The sequence below is a fragment of the Hesperophylax consimilis genome, chromosome 28, assembly GCF_061612785.1.
Source record: "Hesperophylax consimilis isolate HC1 chromosome 28, BYU_Hcon_1.0, whole genome shotgun sequence".
Classification (NCBI taxonomy): domain Eukaryota; kingdom Metazoa; phylum Arthropoda; class Insecta; order Trichoptera; family Limnephilidae; genus Hesperophylax; species Hesperophylax consimilis.
Window position 1 is genome coordinate 17293491 of NC_142863.1, and position 17221 is coordinate 17310711.

General features: G+C 39.2%; 1 protein-coding gene across 24 annotated transcripts in view; it reads right to left on the reverse strand.

Annotated features, from left to right (window-relative positions):
- The window catches only part of shot (dystonin-like protein short stop), a 644554-nt gene that overhangs the window by 63752 nt on the left and 563581 nt on the right, over nt 1-17221 (reverse strand). For all 24 annotated transcript variants that reach the window (XM_089648723.1, XM_089648721.1, XM_089648709.1 and 21 more), the window contains 23 exons: nt 16572-16770; nt 15583-15810; nt 14797-14934; nt 13799-14022; nt 12669-12869; nt 12204-12404; nt 10987-11089; nt 10352-10603; nt 9270-9390; nt 8817-8945; nt 8091-8248; nt 7876-8007; nt 7456-7568; nt 6730-6871; nt 5633-5799; nt 5362-5521; nt 4969-5165; nt 4181-4371; nt 3896-4020; nt 2281-2441; nt 878-1002; nt 455-560; nt 123-219 (listed from right to left, as the gene is read on the reverse strand). In XM_089648723.1, coding sequence (XP_089504849.1) covers nt 123-219; nt 455-560; nt 878-1002; nt 2281-2441; nt 3896-4020; nt 4181-4371; nt 4969-5165; nt 5362-5521; nt 5633-5799; nt 6730-6871; nt 7456-7568; nt 7876-8007; nt 8091-8248; nt 8817-8945; nt 9270-9390; nt 10352-10603; nt 10987-11089; nt 12204-12404; nt 12669-12869; nt 13799-14022; nt 14797-14934; nt 15583-15810; nt 16572-16770 — 3670 coding nt within the window. The remainder of the gene's footprint in view (nt 1-122; nt 220-454; nt 561-877; nt 1003-2280; nt 2442-3895; nt 4021-4180; nt 4372-4968; nt 5166-5361; nt 5522-5632; nt 5800-6729; nt 6872-7455; nt 7569-7875; nt 8008-8090; nt 8249-8816; nt 8946-9269; nt 9391-10351; nt 10604-10986; nt 11090-12203; nt 12405-12668; nt 12870-13798; nt 14023-14796; nt 14935-15582; nt 15811-16571; nt 16771-17221) is intronic.

The window sequence follows — 17221 nt, forward strand, 5'->3', positions numbered from 1 at the left end:
CTGGTGGACAGCACAAAATTCATTAATATACTTCTTAGAAAACTTGTGGACTGAACTACACTCAGCGCAGTTATTTTAAGAAATAATGACACAGATATTGGTAAATGGGAGTGGAAGTTTACCTTGAGTGGTGCATCAAGAAGAGCTGCTTCTTCAGCAATCTGGTTGACGGTGTCCAGGAGTCTCCTGTCTGCTGGAGCCACTTCAGCAGCTCCCAACCTGAACCAGAAATTGCAACAAATAAATAAATATGCATAGATAAATAGAGGAAATAGAGTTCTGCTAACTTTAACACAGGAGTGACATCTGTTGAAATTTGAATAGAGTTCTCCAACATTTAGGGGAGTGACATCTGTTAAAATTTTAACAAACTTAAGTTGTATTAATAGTTATCATGACTTTATAGCAAGATTTTTGTTTTTAGTGGAAGCTTTAAATGAGAGTTTGAACCGACCTGTCCTCGCATCTTCTCAGGGCATGTTCGATATCGCGCGATTGGTCGGTGAAATCAGCCAATCGGTGAGAGGTATTCTCCAGCCAATCCAGTTTCTCCATCAGGTCTGCAACAAAAACAAAACCAAGTTATAATAGTCTTACACAATGGCCATAAATCTGACAAAGTTCAAGATACAACTCATTAAATTGGCAAAGGTTATAATCTGCTCAATCTCTGATGCAAGACCACACTGAAGTTGTTGGAAATAACAGCTTGATGCCTTCAATGCCCAACGCCATTGATAAAAGTTGATTGTAATAAATTGATAATATCGGTAACTACATGCAAATATTACTCAGCGCAATGCAACAGTCAACCTTATATTGTTTTAGCAGTTTTGACGCCAAATAAACAAAAATGTGTAAAAAGATCCCTGTTTACCATTGTTTAGTTTGTCCCATCGGTTCTTCATCTCTCCGAGGTTATCCTTGACAATGTCCTGATCGACATCGCAAGCAGCCAGGAAGGTTTCTCCGAGCGTACGGTTGTTTTCGTATTCGCCAGACCTGCAAGATTAAAATTGGACACAAGTATTATTAATCTTACGAATGAAGAATACAACGAATAAAGAGTCTTATGAATAAAAAATCTTCCAAAAAAAGAATCTTACACATAAAGAATTTTAGAAATAGAGAATCTTACAAATAAAGAATCTTGCAAATAAAGAAGTTTACAACTAGAGAATCTTATGAATAAATAATCTTATGAATAAAGAATCTTATGAGTGAAGAATCTTAAAAATAAAGAAGTTTACAAATAGAGAATCTCACAAATAAAGAATCTTACAAATAAAGAATCTTACGAATAAAGAATTATTAAATAATTTTTTTATGGAAATCAAGGGTTTATTCTCGTATTATATTTTATACAATAAGAATGATTATTTTTTTTAAATATCAATATCGCACAAGAGTCCCGACTGCCCAAACCCAGTGGGATTTTTGCATAACCATTTTGGGTATGTTCTTAAGCTGAACGAAGTAGGGAGGGGAAGGAGATGGGAAAGAGGAAGGTTGGGATGTATCAGGCTATTCAGATCTAGTCACAAGCCATTTCAAGCAATGTTTTGATTTAGAATAGTGGTATTTTACTAGGGCAATACTGACATGATCTACTCTGATGGAATTTGTCACAAAATACTAAACATATTATTATTATTATTTAGTGAGCAGGCAGCATTCTGCTGACACACTCATATCTGATTTCGCATAAAGGGGGTGACAGATTACGCTATAAGTTGAAAGCGTTTTATATAACTCCATATTGCTCGCCATACAATCCCATACATACCTGACACACGTAAAGAGATGTAGTGTTGGTGTTGCGACAGTATGCGTAGTGATCTACTAGCCAGGCGATATTTGAAAATTATGCGAGGGGGTCAGAACAATTTACGGAGCGCCGTAATTATGCAGCTGTCATCTGACAAAGTGACAGATCCCATACAAAGAAATGATATTCCACGGCAGTCCCCCAATTGACCTGACCCCTCTCCTGAGTAAGATTATAGCGTAGTGTGTCACCCCAACATATAATATGTATATGCCACGCCTAAATTATGCGTTAAAGCTTTAAAACTGGAATCGAGTTATAAACCTTATTTTTTAACCAATATATTATACACAAGCCGAGTTTCGAACCTGCGATCACTGAATTCAAGTCAAGGAACTCAACCGCTTTGCCACGTAGGTTGTTAAAAATGATAACGGGGGAAAAGAAAATTAAAAATTTAGAAACCAGAATAGACTATAAGCATAAAAATTAATTGAAATGAAATGACTTACTTCTTCCAGACGTCGTTCCTGATCTGCTGCAGCTCTCGCAGCTGCTTCTCGATCTGCTTCTTCTGGAAGGCAGCGGGCGCCAGCTTGTCCAGCTTGTCCTCCGCCTGCGCCAGCCACGGCAGGAACGACTCCTGCGCCTTGCCGTACTTCTTGCAGTGCTCCTGGTCAAACAAGAGGATGATTGGTTAGCGGTGTAATAAGCATTAATCACCACTTAGGATTCTTGCTGCAGAGTCTCCATCTTCTATCTTCGTATAACGTCACAGCGGTGCTGCCAAGGTCTGGTATCTGTGAGAGGATAGTGTGTCAGCGCTTTATTAGCAGCAGACACATACCTGGACGGATGACGAACCTCGTGCTGGCACTGTTGGTGGACGTGGTGGACTCTTTCGCTCCAGCAGCTGGCCCAGTTTCTTCACCACCTAGGATTCTTGCTGCAGAGTCTCCATCTTCTATCTTCGTATAACGTCACAGCGGTGCTGCCAAGGTCTGGTATCTGTGAGAGGATAATGTGTCAGCGCTTTATTAGCAGCAGACACATACCTGGACGGATGACGAATCTCGTGCTGGCACTGTTGGTGGACGTGGTGGACTCTTTCGCTCCAGCAGCTGGCCCAGTTTCTTCACCACCTAGGATTCTGGCTGCAGAGTCTCCATCTTCTATCTTCGTATAACGTCACAGCGGTGCTGCCAAGGTCTGGTATCTGTGAGAGGATAGTGTGTCAGCGCTTTATTAGCAGCAGACACATACCTGGACGGATGACGAATCTCGTGCTGGCACTGTTGGTGGACGTGGTGGACTCTTTCGCTCCAGCAGCTGGCCCAGTTTCTTCACCACCTAGGATTCTGGCTGCAGAGTCTCCATCTTCTATCTTCGTGTCACCTGTTCCTTTACTTCATTTTACTTAACTTAACTTCCTTCTATTTTTGTAATATTTATATTTTCTATAATACCTGGATCAACTGTAAAGCGCCCCTGAGGGGATATCTCACAAAAGCGGCGCTATACAAATTATCCAATAATAAATAAATAAATAAATAATGTGCATAAGATACGTTGAGGGAGTTCCTTAGGGCCTTTGTCATGTCCATAGATAATAGCAACAAGGGAGATGAGCCATAAAACATTAAGATCAATCTGACAAACTGATCAACGTAAAGCAACTTAAAAATAAGAAACCTTTTTGCTTTACCTTATTCAACCTCATTCTTATATAATATCTTTGTATTTTGTAAGCTGTTTGTTTCTTACAAAATAAAGTACACATAAGTCGCCAACATCATTCATCCATACCAATGCAAACAGCAGTTACGCATAGCGATGCCCTGCTTTTGTTTCTTTTTTCACACCAAACGCAAGTCTTTCATTGGCTATGCAGTTTGGTTGTAGATCATGACAGTCGGCAAGCTTCCATGCAATATCTTAGTTTATTTCTTTTATCTATGGTCACAGCAGTTATCAACAAGGAGCATCTTCAGTAGGTATACAAATGTAAAGAATATCATCAGAAAACATGGATAAACGATTTCAACAAATGGTTTGGAAGCGTGTTTGAAAATGCATTATCGAAAATGGTTCATCTCTTCAGGGTTTTAGAGAATGAAGTACACTCACCATGGCGGTCTGCAGGCGGGTCTGTCGGTCGACGACTTCGCGGCGCAGCTTGTCCCATTGCTGCTGGATGCGGTCCAGCTCCTTGCGCAAGTTGGGGTGCGCGGGGCGGTTCTCCATCTCGCGACCTGCAGACATACAAATGGTAAAAAATTATGGGTTTTGAATAGTGGTCTCTCACCACGGCTATATTGCGAGCATTTTACAGTATAAGTCATCAGAAGTGAGGGAATCAACTAAAACGAAGCTGTCATGAAAATAGTCGACTGAATAATATCAGAGACTTACCTTTGTTGAGCAGCATGATGACTTCGTGCTCCTTGGCCATGGCCTCCCGGTAGGCGGGGCCGTGGCGCTCCAGCTGCTGCCGAAGCTTTTCCTTGTCCGCGCTGACCAGCAGTCTGCCGGCCAGCTCGCCCAGCTCTCCCTGGATCCAGCCCAGCGTCTTGGAAACATTCTCCTCGAGTTGGCGACCGTCCCTAATGAAGAAACCACAGTTATTAGTATGAGAATAACATACAAACAGAAACGGAAAGTAACGCCAAATGATTTCTAAAACCGTCAAAGCAAATAAAAACGATTCTTGTTAGTTCACAGAATTTGAACAATTCTTCAAATATGAAGTTTGAAAATTCAAGTTCTGTGAAAGTTTATGTTCTGTTATTACAGACTGGTTGTTACACGGTACTTGGCTAACAGAACTTGAATACATATTAACTTTGATATATTAATATTAATTTGATGAATAAATTGCTCAAATTCTGTGAAACAAAACTGTGTTTTGCATTCACTGAGAGAATGATACAAAGACTCCGATACTCCGATATAAACTACAATACATATTATTTTGAATATCTTGAATGGACGTTCAAGAGGAAGAGAGCTCTTAAACACACAGGTCTATAATACCATCTTTCACATCCGTACATTAATCAGAAACACACATTCTCATTTATTATATAATCTCCGATCTAAGTTCATCATAAAAAGTAACTCCCAACCTCAAAAATTTGGTAACTCTTACTCTAAGGTACAGCACAGGTAATCAAAACAAAACAAAAAACAATTATCCTTACTTGAGTGCACCCTCCTGCTCTGCCTTCCTGTGATCCAGCTTCCTTTGCAGGTTGTTGTACTGGCGTCCGACCTGGGCGAGCTTGCCCTGTATGTCCTGGCGACAGGCGGGGTCTGTGAGCACCTCGCACAGCGCGGCGCCTCTGGCTTCCAGCTCCGCGAGGAGCGGGCGCTGGCCTTCCAGTTGGCGCTCCAAATTCTGGAAGAATTAGGACAGTTATAAAAATTATATTTTAAAGTAGAAGGCATTTCAAGTGTCTATTATTTATGCAGCGATCACAAATGATTTCATGCACTTTATTTTTCCCTTTTGAAGGCTTAATTATTTATTTGCTAGTTGGGAATATGTGTTGTGCATTGTGTAGACTTTCTGGATGAAGTTATTGATGTCTCACCTCGATCTTCCTGAGCTGTTCCTCGCTGTCCTTCTCCAGAGGCAGGTCATCCAGGTTGTCGGAGATGGACTGCAGAGCATCTCGCAGGCGGCTGAGGCCGGCATCGAACTCTCTCGAGGTGTCGGCAGCCGCTCCAAGAGACTCTGCCCTCTCGTCCAGTCTGTCGGAGTAGATGGAGATGATTAAAATAATAATAATAATAATAATATTTGGATGATTTTTGTTATTAAAAATTATTTTTATTTTTTAATAAATTTAAATGTAGTCTCACCTGTTCAGAAGGTCGGCCCATCTGGCCTGAAGAGCGGATAGCTTTCCTGCGACCCTGGTGTGGTCCGGAGACCTCGGCTCCAAGCGCTCCAGAACTGATGCTCCGACTTCTTCCAGATGGGACAGCTGCGGCTGCTGGGTCCTCAACTCCTCGCGGAGTACTTGGACCTGATGGAGGAAAGACAGGTGTTAAAATAAATGGAAAATTAATTAAATAGGAAAGCATTGTTGCTGTGACAGTCAAAATAAGGGTACATATAGACTTTATTATGTAATAGAATTCTAAAAAAGGAAGAGACGGTGTAGTATGTGTTCTAACTAAATGGCATAGTATTCTCAGTAGACAACATAGTATTTTGAAAAGAATGGGTTATTATTGCATACATATTTAACTCTATGCACGCGGCCGTATCAACTGTTGTTACGGCAAAAAGTCCATACTCACACGCGGCCGTATCAACAGTTGATACGGAAACTTTGAATGCCGATATTCCAGCGGTCTTTTGACATAAATTTATTTCCCGCTCGCTTGAACATTTGTAGAACTATCACGATGCTGACATCTACAAGAATTTCTCGAAAATAAAATTGTGTTTCATTTAAAAACATCGATAATCAAGTGAGTCTCTTTGCGCCTTCGAGTGCCATAGTTTACAATTTTGTCAACGGATGGCGTTAGTTCAATTTTGTTATTATTTTGTGACATAAAATTTACGTCTCCAGTTTTAGAAAAAGTTTTCATAACAAAAAATGATAAGTGCTCATGGTGTTCCACTTGTGTCTATCAACGCAGTGGCCTAATTACACACACGCCGAGCGAATGGCGGGACCACATTCAAAAGATACGGTACGTCTTTGTATGAAATTTTATGATTTTGTTTTTATAAACATCCAAGAGTGTTGACACACGAGGATTTGTTATCATATTGTGGAGAATAATTTGTTCTGTCTATATAGTCCAATAAATCATGCCAGAATGCTATAATTTGACATTTAATTGCGTGCATAGGTATTTGAAAATATGTACCGCGTACGGGTATAGATAAAACGGAGCAAATTAACGCGTTCAAAAGGTTAAAGGAGAGTGTTGTAGTTTACCTGCTGCACTTGAGTCTGCACCATCCTAGAGTCGGAGGAGATGGGTCCTAGAGCGGCCATCATACGATCCTTGGCTCCCAGCCAGGACACCAGGCTGTCGTGGGTGTCCAGGAAGTCCTTCATCTCTTCCATCATTTTTATTCTGGAGGACAAAACAAAAATTAATAAGATCGGGTACAAAATACAGAATTCAGATTGTGTTAGGTCAAGTCTGGCTAGAATACTTAGTATCTTTAAGTTATTGAATTTAAGGACTATATAAATGAAAAAGGCTGCGTCAAAATATGAATAAACTGGCAAAGTCGAATTGAAACAATGTGCCAAAAGTGAGTAAATTGGTCAATGAGGTCCTTAGCCATAACTCGTGATGTATATAACTTTCTAAATTCCGTTTCTCAAGACTCGAACGGATTCAATTGATTGCATATACGACGTCTTTCAATTCTATGAGCTTCGCCTGCCTCCGTTCATTAAGAAGCAAAACGAACAACATTATTCAAAAACTTGTGTATATTGACAGTTAACCGAAGCTCAGTTACAGCCAAGACGTTGACTTAATTAGATGGATTTTGTCTACAGGCTATCGGAATCAATTACCGTCGGTGCTCACAAATACCGCCTAAGAACAATAGATGACGGATTTAAACAATATCATTTTGAAATAGGGTTTTATCGCTCGACCATGCTAGACACCCAGATTGTCTTAAGAGGGAATATTGTACTAACTTGTCTTTGCAACTGTCGTGGAGTTTCTTCCATCTGTTAGCCACATCTTCCATCTCGTCTTGAAGTCTGTCAGCTCCGATGACTCCAGCCTTGCGACGAAGTAATTCCTTCACCTGAATAAAAAGAGAAGGTTGAGTAACTAACTAACTAACTAACTAACCATCACGCCGTTTCTCCGCAGGGGTAGGCAGAGAGGACGGACCGCCAAACAACTCGGTCTTGGCACACACTCCTTGCCTCATTCACATTCATACATCGTCTTGAGTAAATTGTTCAATATCAAATTAACCCTCTTAGCATCAGATCAACAATCTAGACTGTGAACAAAGTAGACAACGAAAGTCCACGAGAATAAACTTTTTGCATTCAAATAAATTTAATCCATCTGTGAAAGAATATTCTCTAATAAGTTTAACATACCTGACTCTTAGTGGAATCCAAGAGGCTCTGTTTTTCATACATATCTTCCAGCACAGCTCTGACTTGTTTGTTGGTCTTATCAGCTTCTTCCTTTGTGTTGGGAACTGTGTCCTTAGGCAATTGTCTCTGGACCTAAAAAACAAAATATGTTATTGTAAAATTACATTTAAAAAAAATAATTTTGCTGCTTGAAAATTTTGGTAAAATAATTTTACCTTGTCCAGGAAGAGTGAGAGGTTCTTCAAACTCTCCAGGTGCTTTCTCATCTCCTCCTTCACTGAATCCAGTTCGCTTGATCTATCCGACAGTTTTACACCGAGCAGACTGTAACGATTGTTGATTTCAGACAGCTGCTGCTGTACTGGAGAAAGTTCTGAAAATAAAATAAAAAACAATTAACGACCATTTTAGAGTGAATATTCCCTTCTGTCATCGGCCCTAGACTGGCTCACTGGCCTAGATGTTCCCCTCTGACCTCCCCCACCATATGAAAGAAGAAGAAGAACAGTGCCTACTTTAAATACATGGCAATGCGTCTGGAATTAGTATTGGGAAATTTTGACATTTTATTCTGGCAACATTTTATAGAATAGAACAGTTTTTAAAAAAATTCTAAAACAGATGAACTGTTGAATTTTAATGGTATCAGTTTGCAATTTGATTTAAATACATGAAAGTTTTATAAATTTGTATTAGGCTAAAGAAAATACATTATTGGATTGAGGAACGGGCTAGCTATGAAAATGAGGTTGTCAACTCCATTATTATGACATTTTCAGAAGAGATGAGTTTTTAGTTCTTCTTTGTGAATTCTGTTCAGTGGTCCGTCAGTCTATTCCGCGCTTTAGGGCCTGATACTATGGTGTGCAGTTTGATTCCTTCAACCTTCCCATAGCTGATGGTAATGATGTTTAGATGTTAATATATAGTCAATCAATTACCTTCCAGATGGAAGCCATCTTGGCTGGACCTCCTTGAGGAGAATCCGCTGGATCCTGAAGCACTGATGGGACTCACGAGACCCAGTCCAGTCTTGGTCGGTGATGGTGATCTTCCATCGTGGCCACGCACTGAAAGAAGAAGAATAATGTTCAAATAACAGATCACACGTCCACAAAATGAAGCTTTAATATTTTAATAATTGTGTGCCTTATTATTTACCAAAAATACTAATTTCTGTTGTCTGTGCATTAGTCTTGTGTGAAGTCTGGTTCAATAAACTCAATATGCTTTGAATTTAAGTGTCATTTTCACAATCGAAATCAGTTGCATGAAGAATTCAGACCTGTCTTATGATATTTTGTTATTTAAAAAATTAAAACTGATTTGATTTATCCTGTAATTTTTCACAGGTCTGCGCTAGTACACAATATATAGTAAAAGGGGATGCTTACGTGAAGACTGAGATGGCCTCTTGGTTGGGCTGTAGGCCGCCTGGCTCGATCGCTTCCTGTGGGGACTGTCTGGTCTGTCGCCTCTCAGGAGAGCGTCATAGATGGAGCCGGCTTCGTTCACCTGCGTAAATTATTCATCATTAATAACGATCCAACATCAATCGAATTAACTCAGTGGCGGACCTCGAACTTGGAAAACAAGGGCCTTGTTGTGGACCTAGGGTTCTTTCTCGCTTTCTCCCTCGAAAGGAGTGTCACTAAACCGCATCCGATGCAGTCATAATTGCTGTGCATATGATGCTCAAATAGTACAGGATTCTGAATCGTATGAATCTATAAAAATATACAGTATATTAGCGGAACGTTTCAGAGTGGGAGATACTCTTGCTTTCTTTATCTCCCTGGTAAAAGATCACCATACAGAATCAAAACGTTACATGAAATGGCTACAGCCATGTTAGGTTATTGGCAGTGGCGAACATTGCCCTATTACCAAAGGTAAGCTGTGTGAAGATTTTCAAGTTCAGGTATAAATTGTTCAGTGAACATTTGAAAATGGTCATTATACTATTATCTTATGCTGATTATTGTGATCAACTGAATAAATCAGCACATAAGTTACTTTCCTATTTGTGTAAAATATGATTTTTTATATCATACTAGTCCCCGACTTTGCCCGGGCTTTACGCAGAGTTCTTCGAAATTAGATGTAGATGCAACATTTCATTAATCTCAGAATAAAACTGAAGATTTGTATAAAAATCAAATCCACACCACCCGCCCGGTTTCTGCTCTTCTTCATATAGATTATTTTTGTGTTTTATTTTTCTCAGGGTAGATACAGATTTTAACCTCTGGCTGCACGCTACTGGCTTTTAGGTGATCTGAATAGCCAGGTACTTCCCCACCTTCCTCTTCCCCATCACAATTGGAGATGCCGTAGTCCCACTGGCTCCAGACAGTTGGAAGCAGTTATCTTTCAGTCAGTTTGTGTTGGTTTACTTTACTTAATTGTCCAACATCATTTTTGGACAGACTTGCAAGATGTTAAGGTGGAGCATCACGGTCTGCTAATATCATACCTTGTCAATGGTGTGACCGTACTCCCGGTATTCCTTGTTCAGGGGCCTGAGCTCGTCCTGCTGGCTCTTGATGACCTCCATCTCCACGGCAACCGGCTGCAGGCGGTTGACCTTCTCCTCGACGTTGGACAGCCAGTTGACCACCTGCGCCCTCAGCTTCTCGTATTGGTTGAGCTGGTCGGCGCGCTGCTTGGACAGCTTCTGCTTCTCGTCCATGGAAGCAATGAGGTCCTTCCACTGTACTTCAAGACCCTGAACAAAAAATCACCCATTTATTAAATAACCTGGTTTAGTGGTATTATAGGAAATAAATAATGATGATAAAAACAGAGGTTCGTAAACAATATCGATTCTTAGAAATTAAATAACTATATCTTTTAGTAATAGTTATAGGAAATAATAGTTATAGGAAATAAATAATGATGATAAAAACAGAGGTTCGTAAACAATATCGATTCTTAGAAATTAAATAACTATATCTTTTAGTAATAGTTATAGGAAATAATAGTTATAGGAAATAAATAATGATGATAAAAACAGAGGTTCGTAAACAATATCGATTCTTAGAAATTAAATAACTATATCTTTTAGTAAAATTACCTGATTTTATGGATAATGAATTAAAATGAGCTTACCTTCATCTTGTCCCTGATGACTTGCGTATCAGTGACGTCCTTCTTGGAGATGAGTTGCTTTCCATTACGCAAGCATTCGTCCACAAGTTGTTTCCTCGACTCCCTAAAACATAATAAATAGAAGAATTAATAACAAAGGCTAAAAATTTTACAGTAATTTATTACCGGTAAAGTGCACGTTCTCTAAAGACTCAATAATGCATTCGCAGGTGGATAAATTTGTAAGGAAAAATTTTACAGTTCTCTTAGAATATTATAGATGGCAGTACCATTTGTAGCTAGTGTGTGCGATAGATATTAGTATATTAATATAATAGATTTCAGCTATGTATATATTTTTAGCTAACCATCACGCCGTTTCCCCACAGGGGTAGGCAGAGAGGACGAACAACTCGGTCTTGGCACACAATTCTCGCCTCATTCACATTATTACATTATTTCATTATTTATTCATCATTTTTGGAGGGTCCTATTGTAATAAACTATGCGTTTAAATAAAAAATGTCCTGATTCCTCAACGTTTGGCTACATTGACACATTTTTCAGCAGAGTTTTTTTCCTGTTCTTCTACAATTTTTTATCTTTCTTGAAGAGTACGTATTTTTTTCACCGGACGGTTCATTTTTATGTTGAAATGCTCGAAAACTGGAAAGTAAAAAGATAACTACACGTCCACACCGCTATGTTTGAATATTTAACGACAACTAATATCAGAAGCGGCCACCGGCAACGATTGAACAAGTGAAATAGTAAAAAAATTACATGCTTTAAACCAGCGTTCCCAACCCCCGGTCCGTGGAGTAAATGGTAAACAAAACTTATTCTGTTGAAAACATCTTTACGCTAAGTAACCGCCGACACAATAGCGTCGAACACAATTCAATAAAAAATATTAAAAACGTTCTAGAATATTAACATTTAATTTAACCAGCCTCAGCGAGCCGCGGTAAAATTTTCAGACGTTGACTGGTCGGCGGCGACAAAAAGGTTGGAGACCACTGCTTTAAACGATTAATGTGGTAAAATGATGCATGGAGGAACTATCGATATGATCTATTTTAGCAAGTTTTGTATGAAATTAATTTGGGAATAAAAGAAATAAACGACATGTGGGAAAGAAAATGAATATTCAAGGAAAATCGATATATATTTCACTGTATTTCCAACCATTCGAGATCGCTAAGTGAAACAGAATAAAAATATATATTTCTCATTACCTTTCAGCAGACAGCTGCTCCATCTTGATCTGGCACTCTTCGGGAGATAGTCTTCCCAGCTCCGAGGAGTTGGCTCTCTCCATTAGCTTGGAGCACCACTGCTCGGCCTGCGCCGCCTGGCTGCTGAAGTGGTGCAGCTCGGCACTGACCTCCTCCAGGAACTCTCCGCGCTTCACCGACTTCTCCAGGAGCTTCTCGTATCTAGAAATGAGAGATGAACATTAGGTTCAATGAATATTGAGGTTATTAGGAATACGGGATAAAACATTGATGCTACAATTTCTAACAAGTTCAAACACTGCTTCAGTCAAATGTAAGACAGTTAGACAGAGAAAAAAATAGCCCATACTAGTCTAAAATCAGGATAAATTCAACCCCACATTCGAGAGAAATAGTATTTCATTGTTGACTAGTTCCTACAACAGATGGGAATTATATAAATGAACGATTATCTGGAGTTATTACCTGTTGTAGACGTCCTTCATCTTCTGATCGATCTTGGTGGCCAGGCGGGCGTTGGATGCTGTGGCGAGAAGGCTCTTGGCCGCCGCGTTCAGCTGTTCCAGGGAAGGTCGATGCGCCACGAGATCGCTGCTCGAGATCTTATACTCGCGCAGCTGCTCGTCGAGACGCTCGCGGATGAGAGAGGCCGGCTTGTATTGGGCCCTGGGGAGAAAATGAAATTTATTAGTATTTAATACAAAATGATATAATACAGAGTAGGGTACAGTAAAGAAACGATTGAAGGAAACAATGAACAATGAAGAAATGAGTTGTGCCTATTTTCTGTTTTTATTTTTTGCAGGTCTGATATTCAGAAAGCTTGATTTCCAAACTTGACGACGGATGCCTAGTGACTTTGCTGATCTAAAAGTTGGGTGTCATGAATTATTGTCAACAGGAGTGTCGGAAGTGCCTATAGGCCATGAAAAATTTGTACCCGTTAAACGCCGCCGTGGCTGATTGGCACATTCAAAACATACTTTCTTTTTATGGGATTTTGCATCATAAAAAATGCTTGTAGCTTACTAAAATAAATATTAATCAATTATCAACAAAATAAACAATGAGATAAGAGTTCTTGCTTTTCATTTCGTAAAGAGCACCCATTTAAAAATATTAACAAAGTTACTCCTGCGTCATTCTTCAGAGCGCTCGCCTAACGTGCAGTTTGCGTAGTTTGTGATGTGTTTTCTTTATTTTTTTATTGTGAAAAAGACTTACTTAGCTTTACGGAAAATATATTAAACTTTTTTGTATTTCTTTAAAATATTTTTTAAAGAGAGAAAAAAAGTAGCTATTTTCGAGAAACTACTTATGGTAGATTATATACTATTTTTATAAAAATATAAACAGAATATCTGGTTAGACGGTACAATTTACAAAAATATAAGTAAGTTATTATGAAAATAGATTCAGTTGGCGCACGGCGAGGTTAAAAGTTTAAAAGACAACAAAAACAACAAAGCTTTAACTTAATTATTACAAGACAATAACGGTAAAATTCTCATTTAAAAACTGCGATATTGACACTAGCACAGTGACGATCATCTTAAGATTGTGAGGTTAGGTTGGTTAGGTAAGCCAATACGTACTTGAAAAGGTTCTCTGCCTGGCTGATCCAGGAGGCCTGTCCCTCCAGCGCATCTTGCAGCCCCTGGCTCTGCACCAGTGCCCCCTCCAAGACTCCACACTGTTGCCCCAGGGCTCCGCTGAGCTCGGCGTACTTGTTCACAAGCTCGATGACGGGCACCTCCAGACTGCGGATCTCCGCAGGTGTGAGATGGCCCTCCAGGGTTTGGAGAAGCTGGTCGCAAGCCTATAAAGCGAAAATCACAATAATAAATGTCACGATTTAATTGTAAGTCTGAAAACAAAACACCTAGATCTTCTTAATTAAAATGAATTCCTTAGAACATGCAATATGTCTGGATAGCAATTAATATTGACTAGGCAAATATAATGGCAAATTAAACCTACATTTACGTCAATTTAAAATTAATAATTATGTTTTGCAAATACAAATGTACATAATGTGAATCTCAATGCTGATAAATAAATTATTTCACAGATAGTGTCACATTTTCAAAAATTTATACCGGTACCTATTTTCCTTCTATCAGAATGATCTACCGGTATTTCAGTGGAAGATGCTCCAAGGAACTAGCATCATTGATCCCGTCGGCACCGGTGTACAGTCTAACATTAATTTGTCATTTGAGAATGGGTGGTTTCTACAACTCGTTCTCGAGTCCAACAGCAAGGCTTCGTTGTTTCCTTCCTCCTAAGACCCATGTTCACTCCTACCATTCCTCAAAAAGACCCTCCACACAGCATCCTTAAAGATGACATAGGCCACGAGGGAAATTATAGTGTGGAGGTAATGTAAAAAAAAAAAGTATTCAATCTAGACCTCTTCAAGACCCATTTTGCAATAACAAATTCCTTCTTATAATCCCTTCCTTATCCTGCCTCACAACATTGTCCAACTGGGTAGTGAAATAGTTCCCTGTTTACAGCACAGACAAAAGGGGCTTTTCAATCTTGTTACTTTGAATGTTTTTTTAATAACACAATAAAGGGTCCAACTCACATCCTTGGCATTGTCTATAAGCCTGCTCTGGGCCAGCATCTCGTTGTGGAGTGCCTTGGCCCTTGAGAGTTGAGCTTCAACTGCCTTTGGATCTCCGGCGATAGCCTCGGATATTACAGCCCTGCATTGTGGCTCCATCTGCAAACATAAGATAATATAATTTTATTAAATATTTTGTTATTATGGCAGATCTGTTACCAATAGAGTGTGCAATCGGTGTTTTTGTTAATTAATGAATTACAAAGACTGCATGAAGATTGAAAATGACACTATGAGTGACTCTCTCACTTTTCAGTTTTCCAAATAAAAATTCATCCAATACGTTTTGTTAGAAAAATATTCTTTAAATCAAGCAGATAATCACGCACACTAATTTCGGTATCTGCGATGTGCGTTATTCCAGCCTGAAATTATTCACATTCAATGAACTCAAATTTGCTTTGAATTTAAGTGTCATTTTCAAAATTGGAACTGCTTGTGTGAAAAATAATTCAGACAAGTGATAAAGTAGGTGCTTACCTAAAAAATATATTGAGGGAAAATTATTTTAATTGTCTATTTAAAATTATAATATTTCGTGATTTTTGCCACATTGACAAATTGCCGGCAAGTGAAAAAGATCATTTTGTTGATATTTAATCTAATCGCTTGCAGTTTTCGACCATTATGACCATGTCTAAACAAAGCGCAAGTGTTTCTGGAAACCTGCAAATGATAGCTCCATTATCACACTATTGGGTGAGGTTACAATGCAGCTATCAGCGGTACGCCTGCTTTATAACCCACCTCCTTCAGCCACCTGCCCGCCTTGTCCACGGCGTCTCCGTACAATCTCCGGGTGTCTCCGACTCCTCGGAGTCGCTCCTGCAGGCGCTGTGCCCGCGCCAGTAGGTCGGAGTGACGCCGACCCGCCAGCTGCACCTGACCTCGTACTTGGGATTCCGAAGGTTGCGTCAGATGTGAGTAGCGTGATGGCAGAGACGTGCGGAACTCGTTGAGTGACGTGAGGAATTCCTGGAAAAGAATTTTTTTATTAGTTTTACAAAAAATGTCTCGTTAAAATGTTTTAAAAGCTATTTTATGAGGGTAAGGTTGGCATCCTTCAAATTACATCACAATAATTGATGATATTTTGTCGGCTGATCACAAATCAGCGTTCGTCGAGAATCAGCATTTAACGGGGATCGAAACAAAATTCAAAATGGCGCTGATTGTCAATTTGATGGTAATGAAATGTGATGGGAATTTGAAACGCCTTAACCCAATAGTCTTGATTTTCTTATGGTTGAAGAATGATGGTGGTTAAGCTCTTCAGTCATTCAATAGCATCCAATGTTGCGTTGTGCAATATTACTAGGCTTAGCGGAATCTCTGAGGAAGTGATTTGAACCATTTCATATTCGTACAATGCACAGAAACGTTAAATAAAATACTGCAGAAACGTTAAATAAAATAATGATAATAATACAATAAATTATAAATGATCAAATTAAATTTAGATCAGTAGGATTTATAGGCCCCGGTTAGGAGTTCTACCGAGCCGAACCCTCTGATATGAAAATATCTGGAGTCGGTGAATTATTTTCCCATTTGATCTCTGGTGAGTTGACGTGTTGTTCTTGTATTGTTTTGTATTTATTTTGCTTATATTAATCCACTTGCATAATGTGAATTGACTAGATGATCATTTGTGGAAAAGTGTGTGGAAGGGTTTAGTTTATCCTATGGGGAAGATTTAACCCGGACATAAAGTCGGAAATTTAAAAACAATGTACCTTGGACTCGTCCACAAACTTCTGCGCTGCCATCGTGATGAAACGTAAATCTGCCTGGTGAGCCATCACGTCTCCGAGGAAGTCTCTGGCGGCACCGCTCCTGTCTCCGGGCTTTCCGAGTTGTGCCAGAGCACGTTCCTGCTCTTCCAGCAGGCGGTAAGACGCATCCAGCCAGGTGTTGAAGGTGGAAAGTTCATTGCTGCAACAAATAGTGACATGTGATAAATTAAGCAAAAGTAATTCATTAAAAGAAAAAACTTTAATATATAAGATTTTCTTCAATTTATTCCAATGAATGTCAATCAAAAATGAATGATAGAATCGTTTACAATCACTTTCTAAGTAACACAAATACGATGTCAACAATTAGTAAAAGATCAATCGATACAATATATATAGTCTGACCTAATAATAATGATTGGATTATTTGTAAAGCGCCCTTGTCGTGAGAAAATCACCTCAAGGGCGCACATAGGAGTAATGATGAGCATAATTTACGCTGGATATGTTGGTAACAGCGAGGTTATCATTTCAGGATTAATTTATAACAGCGCGGCCTTTAGTAACCCACTAATATTTTGCATTCTTTCATTTCGGAGAAAAGAAAACAACTTATAATGTCAATCATCACAGATTAAGGATTATTTTCA